The sequence below is a fragment of the Anser cygnoides genome, chromosome 2 (genome assembly GCF_040182565.1).
Source record: "Anser cygnoides isolate HZ-2024a breed goose chromosome 2, Taihu_goose_T2T_genome, whole genome shotgun sequence".
NCBI lineage: Eukaryota > Metazoa > Chordata > Aves > Anseriformes > Anatidae > Anser > Anser cygnoides.
The window spans coordinates 7474484-7497166 of NC_089874.1; the positions used below are offsets into that span (position 1 = coordinate 7474484).

The 22683-nt window shown below is 41.8% G+C and overlaps 1 protein-coding gene across 5 annotated transcripts in view; it reads left to right on the top strand.

Annotated features, from left to right (window-relative positions):
- Window positions 1-22683, top strand: part of GALNT11 (polypeptide N-acetylgalactosaminyltransferase 11) — a 44965-nt gene that overhangs the window by 20110 nt on the left and 2172 nt on the right. For 3 of the 5 annotated variants that reach the window (XM_048062421.2, XM_013198210.3, XM_013198212.3), the window contains exons 4-10: window positions 1006-1172; window positions 4876-5001; window positions 7276-7525; window positions 10132-10249; window positions 11355-11507; window positions 13350-13568; window positions 16109-16213. In XM_048062421.2, coding sequence (XP_047918378.1) covers window positions 1006-1172; window positions 4876-5001; window positions 7276-7525; window positions 10132-10249; window positions 11355-11507; window positions 13350-13568; window positions 16109-16213 — 1138 coding nt within the window. Of the gene's footprint in view, window positions 1-1005; window positions 1173-4875; window positions 5002-7275; window positions 7526-10131; window positions 10250-11354; window positions 11508-12433; window positions 12603-13349; window positions 13569-16108; window positions 16214-18460; window positions 22374-22683 lie in introns of those variants that run through there. The other 2 variants (XR_007162721.2, XM_048062422.2) reach the window with 2 other exon arrangements.

A 22683-nucleotide genomic window follows, 5' to 3' on the forward strand; every position in this document is an offset into this window, starting at 1 on the left:
CATATGGAAAAGAAAAAATACCACTAAACTGAAAAATAAATAAGCCTACATCTATTTTTTCTAGTGGTTGCTTTGGTGTGGGTCAAGGTAATGAATCGTACTTGCTGAAATCTCTCCCAAGAGTTGAATTCATTCCAAGTCAATGAAGACTTTTCTTGTATCCTGCTGGGTTTCCATTTATGATTTTTCATATTTTTATTGGATTCCCTCATGCATGGCATCTTGAAATGGCATTAATCTGTGATACAGTACCCTATTAGAAGTATGGACAAAATTTGGAAATAAGTAGAAAGAAAGACCTTTTTCTGCTTTGAGTGAGATTCAGCAAGCAGCTTAAGATGCCTAAATTTAGTTAGCTGCACTTTAGTCAGTTGTCTGTACTTGTATTATATGTGCCAGTGCAGTTAATGGAGCACACAGAGCTCTGCAGCTGACAAAATGCAATTCTCTGCCTTAGGGTGAGCTGGACACTGTCTAGATTCCACTGACAGTATTAACTAGACTTATGTGTCTTAATCTGCAGGCTGAATCTCAATGTTTGGTTGTCAAAGCAGGTATTTAGTACCATCGGAGATATTCTGGGATATCCAACCTGGTGTCTACCAGCTGGACAATTAAGATGTGGGTTTTTTTAGGCCTCATGTCATATTTGCCATTCTTGTACATATCTGAGCCACCTGAGAGTATTAGACAGGGTTTTGATAGCTGAAACAATCCTTTAGTGTTTAATCTCGTTATGTTTTATGGATCTGTCAGTTTCTCTCCCACCCCAATCCATCATATCCCATGTTTTCTAACAAGTATTAATGCTAATTATAATTCTGTATTATGTAGCGAGTAACTTAAAATGCTGTGCCCTACTATAGATTTTATACTCCTGGACTCTTTATGTTCAAGCTAGGGGTTCTTCCTACATATTTAATGTCATCTATGAAGTTTCAATAGTGACATATCCCTATGGAAGTCCCTCTGAAACAGTGATAAATTCTGTGTTTCTGTTTGCAGATGTAGAGAGAAGTCCTACCCTTCTGATCTGCCGTCTGCCAGTGTTATTATCTGTTTCTACAATGAAGCACTTTCTGCCCTGCTTCGCACAGTACACAGTGTCCTCGATCGCACTCCTGCACACCTTCTTCATGAAATTATTTTGGTGGATGACAACAGTGAATTGGGTGAGAACCTTCTGGTAATATTTTGGTCAGGGCTTACGCTTCTCGACTTTCCTGTCTCTTTCTGTGCTTTACTGACCAATCAGGCTAAAAATGTATAATTTATTAAGCAAAACCAGTTTGTTCTACTATCCATATCTGAAAAGGGCCAGGCAGTGCAGATGCAAGATGTTCTGAGAAGCCCACGATAACATCCACTTTGATACTGGTTCCATTTTGCTGTTGAGCTTTGTATCATACGGATCTGAACATTCAAAAACACGTTTTGAAGCTAATAGTGAGGGGTGTCTGTGTAGAAGTGATTAAGCAGCCGTTTATAGCACAGCTGTTTTTAACAGTACTTTTCTGGGCAACTTTGGTGCTCAGAGCAGATCACACTTTCCATATATTTTGTGGGCCAGTCCTTTCCGTGAATGCTTCTGAAACAAAGTCAGTGCACATAGTCTCAGCTGTGGTCTCGCAAATAAGTTGATGTGGCACTATGGAAACACTGAGTGGGTTTTTTGTACTCTCTCAGCACTTCAGGCTGGTGGCGTGCTGGGATCAGAGCTCAACCTTTGCTGGAAGGGGCTCTGCGTGGCTCTTGCACAGCCTCTTGTGGTCACCCTTGGAGTAGCTCTTGTTGGAGCAGGCCCTGCTCCATCAGTCTGCGAGGGGACCCAGAAGGAACTGTGGAATTGTCTGACTCTTGAAAGATTGGTGCTCTGGCTTTCGTTCTCTTGAATAATGCACAAGGCAAAGACAGACATGTAATTCAGGTGTTTTGGCACTTCAGAAGCTAAATGCCTGTTGAGGAATGCATTAGTCTAGCTATACTTGCAAACAGGACTGTACAGGTTCCCTGATTGCCTCTATATAAGCCCACAACTTTTTGCATTTTTAAAAATAATTTATAGATTCTTCTTCAGTACATATAATTAGCTCCTTTGGTCTCATTGTTTGGTTTCTGCTTTAAGGTCTCACTTGCTCTGTGAGACTGGTATGTATAATGTAGAATTAAATTCTCTTGTTCTGTAGCTGGTTTATTTCTGTGAGGTCAGATCAAATGTTAAGATGCAGGAGAGAAGAGATATCAGACCCTGTCCTGTTGATAAGTATGCATAATATTTAACACTTGTTTTGTTCCTTTGTGCTTTGGAAGCAATGCGCACCCTCGTTACAAAGTCCCTTGCACGATTTGTTGCTGTCAAGTTTCATAACCTTCATATTCAGTACTAAGCTTACTTCGAAATGCACTCTTTTGAATATGGTAATGACTTTGACTGATTAATGCCTGTGTTTAGGCAGGAATACCATCACTCTTCTGGCTTGTTACCTAATTCACAGGCTGACTTAGGTTCAAAGCATTCAAGTAGCTACTCTTGCCTTTCTGGCTATAAATGAATATGTTTTGAAGCTGAAGATGGGAGGAGATACGGTTTATACAGAGAACTACTGGTCTTATTGATGAAACAACTGGTATTTACACTGCTGCTTAATTTTAGACAATGAAATTTTACAGCTAAAGAAAGCAAGGCTCTTTGGGTTGCTGAGGAAATGGATCAAGACTTTGGCTTTGCCGTGGATGTCTCACATGAGCTTGAGCAACTTGCTTAATCTCAGTGCCTCTTAGATTTTATTTTATTATTTTAATTCATTTTCCCTGCAGTACATATGTCCTGAAATGTTATCTTAGATGAAATTCTGCTTATTGCTTCAGCTCTAAACATAGGGACTCTGCTCTGCGTCATTGCTGTTGTGCAGAGCTCGTTTCTTTGCACCTAGTTTTGCCTCAAAAAGCTTCTTACACTCAATCATTAGTAGTCTTAGCAGCTAAGCAGGCATTTCCATGGCTCAGCTGAGCCTACTGTTACATTTTTCTTTCCCTTTGCAATAGGACTTCATTTTCTAGTGCGGTCTCTTTCTCTCTGATGTACACTTTACCTAATACAGGACAGCCTACAAAATATGTTCAAAGCTGTTGCCTGAAGGGTGTGTGAGACTAGATTTCATATTGAGAACGGTCTGTGATAGGTTCTGTTCCAGGCAATGGCTGGGCCCAATTCCCAGCGGAGTGCTGGGTTTGCCCAGGTCAAAACTGTTCTCTGAGGGCATGTTAGCAGTTAGATACATCTGGTTCTTAGGCTCAAACACCAGAAAGCACGTTGTGGCTCTGTTTTAGCTACCAGTATAGGCATGACTTTTTTTTGCTGCTGTTTCCAGAAGTTTGCATGTCATTACATACAAAACTACCATTTCTTGTCTTGCGTGTTCTCTGCCCCAAATGCTGTGCTTGATAACTGCACTTTACTGCTTTGTGCCAGCCCTTTGTTTTCTGCAGCTGTACACTGTCCTTCCCTTGCCATAATATATTGGGTGAAGACTGATTTAAGTACCAGTGTATTTTGTATATACTGTATATCTGTCTCAAAAAAAAAAAAGCTTTCCTGTTATGTGACAATACTGTGTCACACTGAAGACAAGGTGAGAGAATCCTTGTGACCCAGTTATATCCAGCGTTCATCTCTCCGGAGACTTTTCTTTGTCCTACAACATTCTCTAGCACTGTATTTGCCATATGAAACCTTCTCATTCATCATCGGTGATACCACCTAGCAGTGCAGAGGCTGAGATCTTATCATTTGGAGTTGCTTCTGGGAATCTGTTTTCCTGCTTGAAAGTTCTTGTACTCCCCAAAAGTTACAGCTCGGGCTTCCACATGTATTCCTTAGGTATTTAGTCGTGGTAACAGCAACATTAATATTTGAACTGACAGTCATCGGAACAATAAACTTCATTCCACCGTATCCTCTATTGAAAATCTATTTGTGCCTCTATACCAAGGTTCTCTATGAAGTCTCAACTGCTTTTTTTTCCTCATTTTATATTCATCTTCATTTCTGCATTAGCTTTTATTTTTCTATTACTTCAGCCTTTGTGTCCATCTTCTCTTCAATGGTAAAAGCTTGCTGCCCATATTAATGTTAGAAACCACTATCCTCAGAAAAAAAGTATTGTAACTTTTAAAGTTGTCATTGATGTTAGTTACACTACAGTAGTGCTTACCGGTTTCAATGAACTTTTGTCTCCTTCAAAAACATGTACTTGTCAGCAGTGTCTCTGATCATTTTGAATTTCAGAAAAGCACCTACCTGTGAGGAAGTTGTAATTCTCTTTATCTGCTGTTGTATCAACTAAGAAGGTACAGATAATGAAAGGTGTCTTTGTGCTTTTTAAAAGTGTCAGTGTTTGTTTTAGTGTATGGAACATAGTAATTTATATCACTTGCCTGCGTGAAAGGGCTTTTGTTACTCACTGTAAATGACAGTCATCATGAGAAGACTTTAGAAAGAGGAATGATGTTTCTTTCTACAATGTCTTTAAACTTATTTTTGTATTTTTAGAAGCTGTAATTCCTTTTAGCATTGAGTCTATTAGTTCCGGTTAACTTGAGTGATATTGTACTAAAGGCTTTGTAAACAGATAGTTCCTTGAATACAGACTGGATTGCTAAGGCTAAGTACGAAGCCTGAGGCAGTGGCAGCACATAAAACGTTAGTTGGGAAAACACATGGAAACGCTTGTCAGCAGGATAGGTGCTGTGGAAATCCCAGCCATAGGGTTCGTCTAGATTACAGTTTGTTTAGATTGAGTTGAACATCATGGGACTTAACTCTGCCATCTCGTTCATCCATCCTGTGTTAATCTTGTGTTTTCCTTCTTCTAGCTGACTTGAAGAAAGACTTGGTTGAATATGTTAAAACTCAGCTTCCAAAAACAACAAAACTGGTCAGAAATGAGAAGCGCGAAGGCTTGATTCGAGGAAGGATGGTTGGAGCGTCTCATGCCACAGGTATATTTTCTTGTTTCTTTACCTACTTTGACTGCATGTTAGTTGGGTGACTCCTCTTTCTGTAGTGAATCTCTTTCAGATGTCAAATGTTTGACCTGTGATTGCTTTAGCCCTCTGCAGGGGACTCTGCATGTCATGCCAATTTCAAAGCTACGCAACATAAACCAAGGGAAGAAAGGTTTGGTATAATGCTATCTTAGGTGAAAGATGTTTTAGCAATTGTTTCAGTGTCAGTGACTAGGAAATAAGCTAATTGCATCATGCTTTGGCTGCTATGTCAAACTGTTGTAACAGCTAAATAAAGTGTATCTGTTGATACCTGTATGATGATGATTGGAGACCTTAGCTAATATTACCTGTATATTTAAATGTTTACATCATGCTATTGACTGTGGTCTACATTAAGTCTTTCTGTATTTCCTCATAGCTTTGCTGAATTATTCTGCACCTGAGGTTGTTCTGTTACTCTCTTAATGAGAAATAAGGAAGAACCAAGTCTTCCTTGCTTATATGTAAACGTAGAATTTTTATATTTTGTAATTAACTTCAGGAAATTTCTGCTGTGTAGGAGGGGGACGTATTTTTTCTAAGTCACCCAAACAATGACTTGGCAAATTTAGAGCCAGATTTGAGTATCTCTTAACTCGTTTTGAGCTATTGATTTGTGTTTTATTTTGCTTCCTGTGTAAGTTTCATTTTGATAAAAATGAGTGAATTACTTAGAGTGGGTCAAGGAAATAGTAAAACAAACAAAAAAAAACCACAACAGTATTTGATGAAATTTAGTAAGGCAGTGTAGAACTTTCCTTATTTCTGCCCTGAAAGAATGGTGTCTCAGGAATGCTTCCCTCTACCCTCCTCTGCCCTGGGTGTTGCGTTTGCAGAGTATTTTCTGTGTTTCATGTGAGAACAGTTGCTCTAAAACACCGTTCTGCTTCCTTATTAGGATAAACTCTAAGCTGACTTCTAAATTACAGTATAGTTGTAATGTTTCTCACACAAGCTTTTCTGTTGCTGCAATGAGTGTTAATTGGGATAAACATGTCTGGCCCTTTATGTACACTGTGCCTTTTACCATAATATGCTTCCGGGTTAAATTCTGTGGCGTCTGAGAAAGTATGTACTACTTTCTCAAACAATTTGGAGTGGTGGATAAAGTTTCTTAATTGGTGTTTACTCATTAGCATTGTAATGGGATAATCCAGAGAGAAAATCGTGCTTGCGCTTCCTGAGCTGTTCTTGGACCCGCTTGAGTTAGTGCAATTGTAAGTCACTTTATTGCTCCTCTGAAGTTCTGCAGTCTGTTTTCCCCTCAGTCAAATGCTGTCTGTTGTTAATAGAGACACACAAATTTAACGAGTCATCTAAGAAGAGGTAGAAAAGAGCTTTAGAATAAAGTTATGCAAATTTTATGTCGTGCAATTAACGTTCAGATGACTTTTTCGACCTGCTGAGATAAGGGTTTTTCATGGATCAAACTGTCTTCTCTGACCATGGCAGATAATCCTACGTAAGCCTATAGGACTGAGTGTTGGCTCGTCTGATACCAGTGGGTTTGGCTGTGCCAGTTCAGGGCATTCGCTCTCCTTTTAAGCTGGTGTGAATCCATAATAACTCTAAAGCTAATGAAATGGGGCTGTGTCCCTTTATAATCAGGAATTGAAATGCTGTGGCCTGTGTTATGGATGAATGCAGGTTAATCCATCAGAGTGGCTCAGCTTAAAATCCCCAGATTTTAGCTGCGATGGTAACTGGATGGATGCTGAAGTCTGGTACGAAGGAAGCCCAAGGCGATTACAACCAATGGACAGAGACAGCTTTGTCACGGGGATAGTTCATCCAACCCAACCCAATCCAATCTTTGTCTCACTCTGTAGTCTCACTCAGAGTGAGAGATGCTCTGTGCTGGGACAAGTGCACCTCCTGATTCCAAGTGAGTGGTCTGATGATGTTTCGTTTAAATTATAACAGCGCTGCTGAGTCTGCGTGGAATACTTGATGACGATAAAACCTTGCCAAAGAAATGTAAATAACTGCCCACTTGAGCATTCCTAGCTAAATGTGAATAGCCAGGATCTACCTTCTGTAATTGAACTAATCCCTGTGGATTCTCTGGTTTGTAAGCTCTTTTGGGTGCAGAAGGTGTTCCCCTTCTGTGACACAGGGTTGTAAGGATACTGCCGATATTCTGCTGCTGATAAAATTATGCATGTGTTCCTCTGTATTTCATGTTACCATGAAATCTTTATATTTTGTGTGCTTGTGTCTCTCCAGGAAAGGTGCTGGTATTTCTGGACAGCCACTGTGAGGTGAACGAGATGTGGTTGCAGCCGCTGCTGACTCCGATCAGCGAAGACCGCAGGACCGTGGTGTGCCCCGTGATTGACATAATCAGCGCCGACACGCTTACCTACAGCTCCTCCCCGGTCGTGCGTGGAGGGTTTAACTGGGGCCTGCACTTCAAGTGGGATCTCGTTCCTGCCTCAGAACTGGAAGGACCCGAGGGAGCTACTGCTCCGATCAAGTAAGGTTCCTCCTGCATGGTGTACAGCAGCCTGTAGCAGAGCTGATACTGTTCTGTATTATATCTAAATATTTCAACCTTAAACTGTGTGTTGATGTTTGTTCCCAGTCTCGTGTTTGGCTTAATAATCATGATTTTGATAACCGTCTCGTCCTTAGTAATAGTCTGCGTATCCCACTAGGATAGGCTCTGGACTTTCTGTGATGAAATGCTGAAGAATTGCTAGACTGGGAAAATACATTTTTGGGGTAACATGAAGGTGATTTTGTAGCTGATGGGAGAAAATGCAACATTTGGTAGTCTTCTATATCAACACTCTTCTGTATAGCTTTCACTTGTGCTTTTTTTCTCAAGCATCTGTCATAAATCTTTGTAAATGAACACACATGGATGTGAAGGCCATCTTTAAAACACTATTTGTCTCTTTGCACAATGTGGCAAGTGCCTGAAATTGTCTATTGGAACCCTGTCTTTATTGTTTTTGCAGTCTGAATTGCTTGAGAGTTGTTTTGAAACAAAAGTCCTCGTAAGACTTAACACTAGGAGTTGAAAACATCTTCCTTTTGTCTTTTAGCCACTGGCAGCTGTCTGGCCTGTACAGAACTGGCAAGATCTGGTTCCTGCTGGATTTGTAGCTGTTATAAAATCCTTTTAGTAGGCACCTTTCTTTAATAGGAGAGAGAGGGCTCAGATAGGAGAACAGAAGCTTTCCCAGTGTGAATCCCTTCATGAAAACAGCTACTGCTGGTAGAGCAGTGGGAAGAAGCTGATTGTGCTGTTTCTAGTTGCAGGTATCAATTTTGGTACAGAATTCAGGTTTATAAAGGGGAAGAAGTTTTTTTGTTTTTTTTTTTTCAAGACAAACTGACTGCTTAGAAGGAATGTGGTATTAGGTTTGCAAAGTAAGTCAGAAATTGGGTGCTATCATGTCTCTTTCATTCTCTTTTCTTGGACTGTAAATGAAGTGTGTTTCAGGCTGATGCAAGCAGCTCCAGCACGAGGTTCTCTGCTGTGGTCTGACAGCTTTGCAGTATTTCCATGTCTACCCATCACAAGACTGTTCGAGAAGCCAGGAAACTCCTTAAGTTATTTAACAGTTTGATTTGTATGGGAAGTGTCGCTGTGGCAGTTACTGAAGTTAAAAGGAAAAGGACAGGCTGAGGAAATCTGAATGGGGATCCAACACAGAAAGTCTTAAAATCTTTATTCTGTTACTAACCGTTGTCAGAGTTAATATGGGGTATGCCTGGAGATCAGTTGTTGCTACATTCAACATTGTTGTTGCCCTCCTTCAACCTACTTTTAGGAAAAATTCCTATGGAAAAGGCAGAGAACTGTATACTTGAAGGGAGTCTCATCATCGAAGGAGATCACATTTTCTGAGTATGAAAGTGACTTTTCCTACTTCGAGGTCTCTGCCTGCTTTTAAAGAGAAGCTAGACTGCTATTTAACCTTTAAGGATGGCTTTCTATCAAATGGAAAGTCTTACATTTTATGATCTAGGGACATTTGTAATGAAAAACTTTGGTGTCAGGGCTGGAAAAAGTGAGAAGAACCTTTCAACCCAGGCTTTAAAGTAACAGAAACTGTAGTAGAACATTGTGTGGGAACAAGCAAGAAAATCCAGATTTAGGATTAGTTTAATCACGGAGCTATATTAACAAGGATGAGAAAAAGCCCGTTCTCAGCCCATTATATGTTCCCACTGTCATATGACGTATTTACTTGGTGTCTTTATTCCATTTTATACCCTTCTAGGGCATGCTCATATTATAACTTCGTGAGACGAGCAATTTAATCTAGAGACTGTAGAAGGGGCATCATATACAGACTTTTACAAAATAGACCACCATTCTAGTAACACACAGGCAAGGTGAAAAACTGGGAAACTCCAAAGAGAACATCTATGCAAATGTAAAAACTCAAATAACTTCTCAAGGACTCATCAGCTGGCCATGGCATTGATGGTGAAACAATGCTGCTCCTGGTGCTTGAATTCTATCTGAGATAGGGTACCATTTCTTTTAGCAGCCTTCTTGGCTTGTATAACTTAAATTTAGACCTTCTTTCACATAACTGTTACTTCTTGATCTAATGTAATATGGGGAAGTAAAATGCTCTCTGGGTTCTACGCTTTTTTTTTCTTGTTCAGTTGAGCCCAGTCTGTGTGATTTGCTCCTGTACGAGGGAGAAGAACTTAAAATTTTAAGTGTACATGTTTGTGACTGTAGGGGAAATTAGATCTGTCTTTACCAGAAGCTAATTAATGGCAGCTCCTAATTTTCAATTTAGAAAACTTGATGGACTCCAAACTTGCCTGGGTGTTTACTTTTTTTCCTCTTTCCCTGTCCCATCCTTCTTCCTCAATGTCGTTTACTGTACGTACAAATACGGTTTACAGGTACATCAATAGTGAAAGGCCACAAATACCCCTTACAGATCTGCTTTTGAAAATGTATGGTAAGACTATAGAACTGAAGTCCCTTAGAAATAAGTAAACAAGTTGAAATTGTTTTCAGTGTGTCTAAATGTAAGCTTTTTAACTGATCCAGCTAAAATCACAGGTTTTGTCTAAAAGAGTGAACTACTTTAACTTATATTTTAGGTCACCTACTATGGCAGGAGGCCTGTTTGCCATGGATCGTGAGTACTTTAATGAACTTGGACAGTATGATAGTGGCATGGACATCTGGGGAGGAGAAAATCTGGAAATATCTTTTCGGGTAATCTTGCTTTTATGTGTATTGGAGTACAAACCTTTGTCTTGCTTCTTCTCTTCCTTCTTTATGCTTTCTTTAGCACTGGAATAGCTACTTCTGCACCAAAACCAGTGTTTTTATTTCTAGGAAGAATGACTTTAGCACACTAACTAGCTTTTACAATAATTTTCAAGTTAAATTTTAATGGGAAAATTGAAAAGAATTCAGCTTGGCTGGAAAAATAATGAGAAAAACACTATCAGGAGACTTGAAAGTGATGTTTCATTGGGCTGTCTGTGTTCTTTGTTGTCACTCCCCTGATGGAAAACAACTGTATGTGCTCAATGCCATGTATAGCTCTTCACTTTTGTGAAATGGATTCATCAGCAGATTTGATGAGTGTGTCCAAAAGTGAGATGCTACCGTAAGAAACATGAAATGGGGATTAAAAACTGAAGTTAACAAACAACAACAAAAAAAAACTGAAAATAAACAGGCAAACAAAAGCAAACTACATACCCCAAAACATTAGATAAATCTGTCAAATAGAGAAATCAAGCTTGGAGTTCAAAAATAAGAACAGGCACTTCATAAATTGTATATTCAGAGAGCCTGATGAGGTCTGGAAGCCCTGTCTCCCTAGGGAAGAGTTGTGAAGAAAGCAAAAAGTGACTGATCTTATCCAGTCACTTAAAAGTGAATTGATTATAAACTGTTCCCTTGATGATATTGAGTGATCTATGTCATGTGGTGTGGAAGTGTGGACGTGTAATTCACATGTAGGCAAATAGATTTCGATATCTCAATCTGAAAGTTAAATCCCAGCCCATATAATCCAGTGATTTTTAATAGCAATGTGTTATGCTTTAATGACCTATTTGCATAATATTTGTTTCGTGAAGGCTGTGATGTTTGAAGTGGAACTTGTGATGATACGACCAAAGTGTTTTTTGTCCAACTTGAAGATCTAATAAAGTAACTTGTCAGAAAGCACGGCATTAGACCAATGTTGCTGACACTTAATTCCATCATTGCACGTAAACCTACCTGATTATCTCTTGAAGGGGAGGAGGTAGAGAGCCTTGTCAGTGTGCAGACAACGAGCTATGTTCTGCTTTCGTTTGGACAGATCTGGATGTGTGGGGGCAGACTCCTCATCATCCCCTGCTCCAGGGTGGGACACATTTTCCGTAAAAGACGTCCCTATGGCTCACCACGGGGCCAGGACACCATGGCTCATAACTCCTTGAGGCTGGCACATGTGTGGATGGATGAATACAAGGTAAGAGATGTTTCTAGGACATGAAATAGTTATTAACTGGTGTGTTTATCTAAGGACTGTGTCACAGCGAGGTCTGTTGGCATTTCTAACAAGGTCTTGCTTCTGTATTCTGACTTCCTAATGTTAATTTTGGTACGGAATCCTAAATTCTGTAGGCTTGTGGTTTTGGTTTTGAGTGTTCAGATTTATTCCCTGTTACTTACACTGCCTGCAGGAGATTCAGTTTTATGTCTTTTAAATGAAATAAAAGATGATGAATGAGTTTCTTGTGAGCTCCACATTATTTTGTGTCCAAATCAATATCATGTGGCAGCCGTATGCCTTCAGGTAGTTTCTGTGTTGATGAGACAGGCTTTTTTTTTTGTTTTGTTTTAATTAGCAGTCTGAGTCTTGGTCTGTCTAGCCCTGCGAGTTCAGTCAGGACTAACTTCTGGATTCAAGGGCAAGCGTGTTCCTTCTCTGTTTTCAGGCCTTCATACTAATGCTTTTAAAAGTGAAGCCTAGTTGTGAAGCCCAGTTCTCTGATTCTTGAGGGCATTTTGTGTTGTGAGACCATAGAATTTCCTTTCTGGCCAGCTCCTGTGGTCCCGACTATTTCTATACGAGACATACTTCCTTAAATTTATATTCCTTAAAGGTTTATATTTCAAAACCCATCTTTTATCTTGATGCCCTATCACTTTGAGGAACCTATTAAGAGTCATTAATTTTTATCTCCATTCTCCATAACGCATCGGTAGATTTGATCTATCACTTTCCCTTTTATTGGTGTCTGGGCACAGTTGTTTTGTGATTAATGACGGCTTTGTCTGCAGCTTGGAATTGATTCTTTGTTGTTCCCAGCTAATACTGCTTTGTCCAAAGAGGACTTAAACTGCTGATTGTAGCAGTCTCTTATCACAGAATTGTGTTCTGACCTTTTCCAGCTGTTTCTAATCTAATTCCACGATAGTTGCCAGAGACTGTCATTATGACAGATTTACGGTTGGAAGGCAAGCTCGGAGATATTTTTATTTGTTGAAGTGATTGTGTGATGAACAGAACAAAGATAAGACTGAGAGGACCTGTTTTGCAGCAAAGAGCAAATATCAACGTTTAATAAATACAACTGCATAATGGAAGGCAAGCAGCAAAATTTATACTTTGCTTTTGACAGTTATGACATAGATCTCAGTTCATGCATACAATGAAAATAAAAAAAAAAAAATCCAGAGAAAGTAGGATACTAAAACTTGAACTTAAACCAGAGAAGAGGCAACTGGAATAGCAGGGCTACTCTTTTGAAGCAGACCAGTTTCTCATAGTAATGTCCAGTCTATTTCCAAACTTTCTCAGAGTTGTCCAACATTGCATTGTATTTGATGTTTCCTCCTTCTTTAAAAAAAAAAGTAATGATGCATCAAGAGCATCTGAATGCTCAAAGGTATTGATAAGGACAGATGTGTGATCTGTCTTGAGATGATACAGTCTGTTATCTCTGTTCCAGAAAAGGCACCGGGTAATTGAAAAGTGTCAGAACAACAGTAATGTCAGTAAATTCCAGGTGTCTAGCAGAGATGAATCCAACAAAATACCCCAGCTCAGTGCCCTGAAAACTGATTTTTAAATAATCTGATAAATGAATTGATGTAAAAATACCATGCCTTTTCTATAAAGCCTGTAAATCCAGCTGGAATTAAAGACTCTGGGGGGGGATTTTTCTTCTAGTTCTGGTAGTAATATTGATGAAAGAAATTCACTGAAATGAAACTTTTGAGTTCTGTAAGCCAGAAAAAGTTGGAAATCAGTAATCTGAAATTACTCTCTTCCCCTTCTCCCTCAACCTTTTTCTCTTAAATACAGGAGCAGTATTTTGCTTTGAGACCTGAGCTAAGGACGAGGAACTATGGAAACATTACTGACCGTGTAGAATTGAGAAAAAGATTGAACTGCAAATCATTTAAGTGGTATTTAGATAATATCTATCCTGAGATGCAAATATCTGGGCCCAATGCCAAAGCTCCGCAGCCAGTTTTTATTAATAGAGCACAGAAACGACCAAAAATAATCCAGCGTGGAAGGGTAAGATAAAGTTTCTTAAATACAAACGTCTGTCTTTAGAGATTCTTTCTCAGAAAGATTTGCTGAAATATAAGAAAGATGGTCTGTTTCTGTAGAGCACAGAGTTTTAGTTTCTGTAACAAACTGTCTTGAAAGTAACTGAATGTGTGCCTTTAGAAAAAGGTAAATCAGTTTGATCTGTATTTTAGGTCACCCTCAGAGTAGATACTATTCAGTGAAGTTTCTTACCTTACATTTCTGAGTTCTGAAGTTTTGATGCCTTTAGAGTGCACTTTCGTGGCTGTTGGATAAAGAGAAATTTGGCCTGAAATATTCATGCTCTGTTGGTTTACGATAAGAGCACAATATAATTGCTTTCTGAATTCATTGCTTTTATCAGGTAATTTTCTGCAAAGATGACCATTTGCACCTGATGATGGCCTTTTTAGTCTCAACTCCTAGATAATGGGCAAAAATGTCTTGCTCCTTTTCTTTTTTTTAAGTAGAAGGGGAGAAATATATTTTTGTGTAGTCATGAAGGAAATCCTGTTAAAGATTCATGCCTTAGCCCTGACGCCTGCCTTTATAGAGCTGTACAAAGGCAAAGCCAGCATGTATTTGCATCTGTTCCCTCCAGTGCCAGATTTGGCTAACAAGTGCTTTTTGTGCTTCCCAAAATAATGGAGAACTTCCAACCTGATGCAACTTTGTCAAGGCCCTCTTAGAGAGGACCTTTGCACTAATGCATGTGCAGTGGACAGGGCTGTGCTAACCATCATCTGTCTCAGCAGTTGGCACCATTAAGTGTATCACTGTCCGCAAGGTAATGCAGTCTGGCTACTGACATTTGCTGGTCCTATAAGCACATTCAGGCTGGAGGACCAGAGCTCATGGGCAACCTATTGACATCATCAGATTTTTATTTTTGCTTGGAGGCAGCTGCCTGGGAAGCCACGACTCCTGTAGTATTTTTATAATTGTATCCCAGCCAAGTTGTAAAGTTATTTATTAGGGCAAACATGCTAACTTCCCGGAATACAACTGATACAATGAGCTGATGTTGTTATTCTGTTATTCCCCTAGTCAGACTTTTTTTTTTCTTCTCTCTCCATGAAATTTAATGGCTTTCTGCTTTCCTTCAGACAGAAGTTTAAGGAAAGGCTGATCTGGGGGGAGGCTACTGAGGCACCAAGAACAGTAAGGGGAAATCTTCCTAAGTGATTTTTTATGGTTTAAGTTGGAGGACAAACTTAGTGTATCCTTTAAGAAGAGGGAGACGAGACACAGAAAAATGCAGTTCCTGAGCTTGGTTCTCTGGGGTTCGAGGATTATGCCCAGCATTGTGTGAGAGCGTGAGCTTTGGCTCCGATGACTGCATAAACTAGTTCCAGATGCCTACAAGGAACAGAACGATCAGCCAATGTCACCGCTGCCTGCCAGACTCTTCAGGGTTCAGGATGAATCACTCCAAATCCCAGCTTATTCTCAAAAACTAATTGGGCCAGAGATAAGTGCTGGTTTGACAGCTGGGAAGAACTGTAATGATCGCAAATCGTGACAGTTCTTAACAGTGTTATCAAACGCTGATCATTATGGCCAATAAAAACAAGGGGGGAAAAAAAAAGGTCATATAAAACTCACATAGCTGTGTGGTTTGAAAGCCTACTGTTGAGTGAGGAATGATGAAAATGAGATCTCTCCTCGAAGTCCCTGGGGTGTGAGGAAATGTTACTTAGAAGGTTTTGTGTAATTTGTTTCAGATGTGTGTAGGGAACAGGCGAAACATGGTGCGCTTGAGGAGGCTGTTGTTGATGCGTCTTGGGACAGCTATTTCCAGAAACTGTTTAGAGAAGAGTACTGTTTGGTGTTTGTGCTCTCTAATTTTTTCTGTCGTGTGATGGAGCAGCTCGTTCTTTTTATTACTGGAAATGTCTTGTGGTTTATAAAAATCTGCAGAATCAATACCAATGCCAAGGCAGCTATGTCTTCGTAATAAAATGCAACCAGCTAATTAGTCAGCCTGGCCCCAAGTTCAGGGCAGCGTATAGATATATCTCACTCTCCATCCAGCTGCAGGTTAGGGGTAACTATTTTAATATGCACGCCAGATCTGCCACCCTGCCGTCTCCCACACTTGCAAGGGTTGTCAAACGTGTTCCCCGACGCTTGAACTGGAATGGGCGTCTGGGAGGTCCTTAAATTCTTCGCTTCTTCCCTGATCTGTCATTACTTGGGACCTCTCTTTTGTGGAGGGTGAGGAAGGGAAAGAAACTTGACAAAGGATGGCCTGAATGTGCTGAGCCGTGCTGTGTGTATTGCACTTGTAGCATAAAGGGAAAACTTGAACGTAATTAGAAAGCAAAATGGAACTATTTAATGCTGGCTTTTTGTTCAAATTATCTGAAAAACAAAATGGTATTTTCAAAAGGGAAGGAGGGCTCTTATTACGTTGTGTGTGTGTCTGTGAGCACATTGTGTGCTTGCAAAGTATTACCATATGTTCTGTTTGGTGTGTGATGTTTGTTGTTTACTCTGCCCATCAAACTGTTTTCCTTTTGTAGTTGTATCACCTTCAAACCAACAAATGCCTGGTTGCCCAGGGCCACCCAAGTCAGAAAGGAGGCCTGGTAGTGGTTCGGGAATGCGACTACAACGATCAAAACCAGGTATGACATTCCTGATTATTTGAAGAGCTATCTTACAAATTTCTAATGCGTCTTCCTGCTGGCAAAATGCCGCGGTGTAACATCTCATCAGCCAGCAGGCTGATCCCAGAGCATTGTTCAGACTGCAGTGCTGGCAGAGGAGGCTGTGGAACTTAACACTCTGCCTACTGAGTGCTGGGTATCATAATCTTCTGTCTTTATGGGCTGAATCTCTGTGTGTGGCTGAAGACTGTCCTCAAGGGGCTCCTGACGGGTTTGTAATCTGTTGACTGACAGTTCAGAATTTGTAGAAGCTTTCAGCCAGTTCCTTGTGCTGGATTCAAGGCAGCCTCTTCCTGACCTGCTGTTCTTTGTGCGCTGTGCTACCAGTGGTCTGCTGCTGGCGTGGCTGTAGTTTAGGGTGAATGAATGTTTTGTTGCTATTACCAAATAGAAGGAATTGTAAGGAATTTAGAGAATTCTTTGGCTGCAGGTGAATTGCTGATCTGGACGTTAACTGGGACAGGATGTGAAAATCTAGTAACAGCTTTTATATCACTGCATGAAGCCTCTGCTATTCCACTTCTGTTCGTTCAGGCAACAGAAATTCAGGACTCCAGAAAAAAAAGAAATCTCCAGGGTAGAGAGATCCTCACCTAATGCCTTAAAGACTTAAATCTAGCTAAGAACTACCTTGAGAGCCTTATGATTTAGAAGCCCATGGCATCCAGGTCTAAAAACTAGATCTCATCTAAAGAGCAAAGTAGTCAAAGACAAGGTAAATGGAGCAAGAGATGCAATGCAGCATAGCTTTATCAAAGGAGGATTGTGCTAGACTAACCGGGAACTGGATGAAATGGGCAGTAGTGTTCAGGATATGGAAAGTGCAAGAGTAGAAGCAGGATGATGTACAGCAATCCAGCAAAAGTTGTGTAGTCTGTCAACTATCGGGACCTTCTGCTCCTGCATGTGATCTCACCAGATGAACATGACAGAGGAAGATGGTGTGAGGGTTGTTAGCCAGTGTCGGGGTGAGTGTAGTCTGCTGTAGACACATGGTCTCAGGGACATCTTGCACAGGACCAGACCAAGCAGTACGTCCCTGCACTCAGCCTCTAGAGTACAGACGAAGCATCGCTGTGACCGAGTTGCAGGCCCCTGTTTGAAACCTGGATGAATTGGAGGTGGAATGGGAATCAAGATTTGGGTCAAGGTATGGCCTCTGCTGACTGCATAACCGTAACCAACTGGCACCAGTGGTTGTACATTCATGGTGCCAAAGGTGCTAAGCTGCCTTCGGAGCCTTGCAGCCTGTGGAAGAGAAAGCAGAAATGACTTTCCTGTGGATGATGTCCACAACAGGAACAGATGAGTCCTCACAGTTAGTTTCCCTCCTCTTCCATGTGCTGTTTCTAATAGTGAACTGCTACATGGTTGGAGGAGGAAACCTGTTGTTTTTTCCCCCTTATCAAAGCCTTTTTCTGATTTTTTTTTTTTTTTTTTTTCTCCTGGAGACAAAACTTCAGTTAGCCTTTTGGTTTAGAGAAGAACAATCTGAGCATTAATTTGTCTATCACTGGCTTTCCTCATGAATCTAGTTCACTAGTGGTAAACAGAGCGATTAGCTCTCACAAAAAACTGGCTGTGCTGTCTTTAACAAATATTTTGATCTTCAACCAAGTATGTTAACCAACACTATGGTATTCTGCCATTATACTTGTTTTACTCTTCTAATAAATCCCAAGAGTACGTCAGCCTGCTGTCTTTCACATCTTCTTGACCGTTCTTGCTCTAGGTACATAAGAACAATGTAAAGAAAAAGAACACTTAACAACTCCTGCTTATAAAATATAGCAAGAAACTTCAGTATTGGAAGTTTTTAATTGCCATTTTTAGTAATGTTAGGCGAAAAGGCCAACAACTATAATTTTTGCTCTAGAACCATCTGTTCTATGCCTTTAGCCTTAATACAAAAGCCTGCGTTGGGCCTGGTGAAAGGCAGGTACCCAGCTGTCCTGTCCCCAGGGTGCTCACTTACAGAAACTTAACAATAATTGGACAATAGCTTTGATTCTTTTTATTATTTTTTTAATGAGCATTTCATTGCGTTTTGATCTCCTGTAAGCTCTTGGCATCCCGTGGCAGTGAGTACCGCAGGTTAGCTGTGCTTTCTGCGGAAATAATGTGATGCCACTTGGTGATGGTTTCCTTTGAAGCCAGTTATTTTTTTCCCCAAGGAGTAAGTTGTCACCATTTATTTCTTTCCAGGCTACTTTTGCTCTGTGAATACTTGAAAAATACACGCTACTGCTCAGTAAGATGAAGGAGCAAGGTGAACTCTACCTGGGAGAGCGTGCAAAGGGCTGGGAAACAAAATTGGGCCTTCTTGAGACTCGTTGGTCACACTCCTTTGACTGGAAGATGGTAGTCTATAATTTTGTAGTTCGAAATAGCACAGGTAGGAGAGGTGAGAGGATTTAGCAGAACAAAGGTCAGTGCAAAGAAGCCTGAAGTAACAGAAATCGAGAAGCAGAAATACTGAATGTGGATTTTGCGAGCTGAAGACTAACGTGGAATGAAAATTTGTAGTTGAGGTGTGGTCGCGTGGAGGAAGTGCCAAGACTGCAAAGTAAACTCTCCTTAAACTCTCCTCCTTGATGTCAGCAGTGTGTCCGACCTCCTTCTGTAAGCGGAACTGAGAACGCACGAGGTAGTGCTTGCCATAAAAACTCGGGTGTCGAAGGAGACTAGAAAATATTTAAGGACTTGGAAAGATCAGACATCTGCATTTTGTTATGAAAGACAGAAGGAGTCTTAAAAAAGCAAGTGTTGTGGATTCTACTCAAAACCATCATGTCTAAGGTTAATCAGATGGTGAGTAGATGTCAAGGATGCTGAAGTGCTTCGTACTAGAGCCTGTCCCAAAGGAAAAGAAGTAGAAATAGTTACTGATAAACTTGGAAGAGGAGCATCGAAGAGTGAAGGTTTTGGAAGGAAGCATAATGGCCAACACAAGACTAACTAGCAGGAGTGTCTGTGATCTGGCGTGGGTTTGTCATATATCTGATGCCTGCTTGCCTTTTCCTGACCCAAATGCTTAAAGCCAAGTTCCTTTTCTAGAAAATCTCCTCCCAGTCTGAGTTATGTGTATTTTTCCTACTCTTCTTTAGAAAGAGGTTATTCTCCTCTGTGCATTTGCTTCATTTCAATAATTCCAGCTCTCTCTAACTTAGCAACATAAAAAGCTTTAAAACTGTGACTGTCGCCAGTCAGGCTGGGAAGTGGCCAGGTCTGTGAGCATGTGCCTCTGTAACGGGACTCTGATAGAGAACAGGTTTGGGCAGAAAAATTCAGAAAAGCTCTGCTTCTACTTTTGTAGAACTTCACAAATGTCAGCATGCCTCTTGAGCAGTTTGTAGAAGGAAGCGCTCACTAAATTCCAAGTTTATCTGTAAGATCTTTCTCCCTCGTTCTCTGCATCACGGGTGTAAGTTTGTTTTTCTTCTCCAACGCGTGTCTAGAGTGAGCGTGAAGGAGTGCAAGCTGAGTCTGCCTGCTGCTTTTTCAGCAGATGGAAGAACACAGCTCTGCAGTCCCTCTAACAAACTGTCACACAACGTCAGCAACACTGAAAAATGGAGCAGGAAGCATACATCAGTTTTTTTTTTAAAAAAAAACACCTTCAGGACAGTGGGTTTCCTGGACGGACCACAAAGCTCTGCTGGTGACTTTCACAAGTTGGTGCTATATCGTTGTTATACATAAGAAGAGAGCTGAAGTAGATGAACACAGCTGTAGTGATGGAAATCAGTAGGCACAGCTCTTCCTCCTGCTGAGGTGGCTTCTTTGTGCTATTAAGCTGAATATTTGTCTCTTAAAAACTCTGACTAAATGATGCAGCGGTGCCAACCTAAGCAACAGCTTGTAACTGCTCGAGTACTGGAGAGCTGCTCCTGCCAGCACGGCTCGCAGCAGCGACTTCCCCACAAAGGGCTGTTCCTGCTGTAGCTGCCGCCTTGCGTGGAGTGCAGCTCCTCTAGCACTAATGCACTTTGCAGACAAAATAAGAGGGTATGTGCATGAAGCTAGGCCAGTTGGCCAGCCCTGCCTTTTGCTGTGCTCTGAAAGCCAAAGGGCAGGCTGGCGCTTCCATACAGCCTTGAAATATTTGTTCCTTAGGGACAGGGAGCTTCCCTCTGCTGCCTACTTGCAGCTTCCTTGGTTTGTTTATTTGTCCTAGCTTGGGGTCATGGGTTTTAATGCGGTTGTCCGTATTGACACGGGACCTCAAATCTTATATAGTTAACCCAATTTCTTAAAAGGGATAGTAATATGGGTCATCCTCCTAGGTTAAGACACCCTTTGAGCCCTCTCCTCACTTGAATTTCCTCTAGTAGTTCAGCTGCCTGTTATCTATTTACATTAATCACCGAGTGAAGAGTGTCATCTTTTCCTGAAGGAGGAAAAAAAAAAAAAGATCAGTAACATGGCCCTGTATCTCTTTATTATGAGTGATATTAAAAAAAAAAAAAACACTCCCCCTGTGCTATACAGGGGTTTATGAAGGAAGAGAGTGCCTCCTGTACCAAAGGAGGCAGCCTGCCCCCCCCCCCATACTAAGTCCAAGTATTAATAACTTGAGAGAGCACAAAGCTGCAGGAGCCAACCTGCAGCAGTGCGAGCTACCAGTGAACGGTTTTGGTGAGCTGTGGGTGAAGCTGTGCTGCAGAAGCTCTGGTTCCTGCCTCCGTAGCTCCCTGCGCTGAACTCGGTGCCAGAGGGAATGCCCTTGGTGCCCTGGGGCCACGCAACGCCTTAGAGTTGTCCAGGGCAGTCCTGGGTCTCATCTTGCCCTGGAGCCTGGGTTGAGAGGGAGGGAAAAAGCAAATGCTGGGAAGGGGCCCCTCCTGCGCCGTTCACCAAACTAAAGCGTATTTGCCCCTAAATTTTATCACTGGTGGCGTGGAGAGAGGTTTCTGCATAACACCTGCCTCTTTGCTTGTGCTTGGAAATAGAAGCAAGCCCTCACAGTCCGGTTGCATCCCGGTGTTTCTCTTTGACTCCAGCGACAAGGGCGAGAGCTCTCAGGGGGGTGCAGCGCTCGGGGTGGCGCTGGGGACAGCAGTTCACGGCGCTTCGCTCCTCAGCAGCAGGATCCGGGCACACTTCCATGTCCACTAAGGGAAATCTGCCCCTGATGTGCTTCCGGGTGGTAGGAAGTGGATGCCCAATGAAAATACCCTGTATCATGTCTGTTATTTAAAAGATAAAAATAAAAAAATGCCCAGCTGACAGTAGGAAATAAGTAGGAAGGACAAGCCAAGCCATCACGTAGAACGGAGGTCTAAAGCCTGGGCTGGTTCCTTACTGGCCAGCCTGCTGCTGCTGGGCTTGAGCCTGAAGCCAGGCAAATCACGGGCAAAAAGCAAAGCAGAGCAGATTGTTTTCTTTGTAGAAAGATTTTCCAACCTATTCCGTGGACTTCTGTGTGATCGGTGCTGTTGTTCTTGCCAGCCTGTACCACCGAGAGCTAAACATCGTCCTGCCGCTGTCAGCAGCAACGTACTTAATAAATTTTGGAGTATGCAAAGGCTTCAGTTACATAATAAAACCCCCCACAGCATGGCTTTGCTTTCCCTGTGTTTGAGTCTAATAGTCTGCAAGGTCCCAGCGATACCCCAGCCTGAATTTGGAACCGTAAGGTGTCCCAAATTTGGGACTTGTATTTCTCTTTCATTTGTTTTCTACCCCGAATGCATAATTAATCTGAAGGGCACAGGATTTCACTGCTGTTGTGAGTTCTTTGCTGTTACTCAGCCTCTGATTAACGCGGTGTCGCTGCAGTCCCGTCTCCGTTCTCCCCGCCTTCACCTGCTGCTGGGGCTTGGTTCTTCTTTCAGCAGGAATGCTGTTCCGGCGAGTCCTGCTGCGTCTCCCTTTTCTCCTCCTCTTTAATCTTGACGTGCTTTCCTTCTCAGGACGGGGCTTAAAGCGAAAAAGTGTGTTAGAGAGCACAGAGCTCCTGAGGCTGGGACAAATGCTAACGTTAACACCTGCATTTCTCCAAGGGAGCCGTTCGCTCTGTTACAGTAGGCAGCAGGTTGAGGAACGAGCCGCGTGCTTCTTCATCGTGCCGTCCAGCCGAGGCAGCGTCCTGAACCGCAGCTCCACGCAGCAGGGGGTGCGTGATCCCATCGAACCACCCAACAAGCAGGGATCAGGATTGCTTCTGTTTGCTTGATTTTTTGCTGCCTGGAGTTAGATGTTTTATATACAGCGTAAAACTTGTGCAGACTTCGTGGGGACACAGAAGTGGCAAGGAGGGCACGCGTGCTGTGGCACCAGAGCTTAGTCCTGTGGGTCCGTGTTTCCGGAGCAGTAACGGGGGGCTCCATTCCCTCACCGGCAGTGACAGAAGTCAAGGGAAGGGAGCTGATGGGGGTGAGCGAGGTGGTGAGCAGCCTGCTGAGCACCCAGCGGGGCTGGAGGGT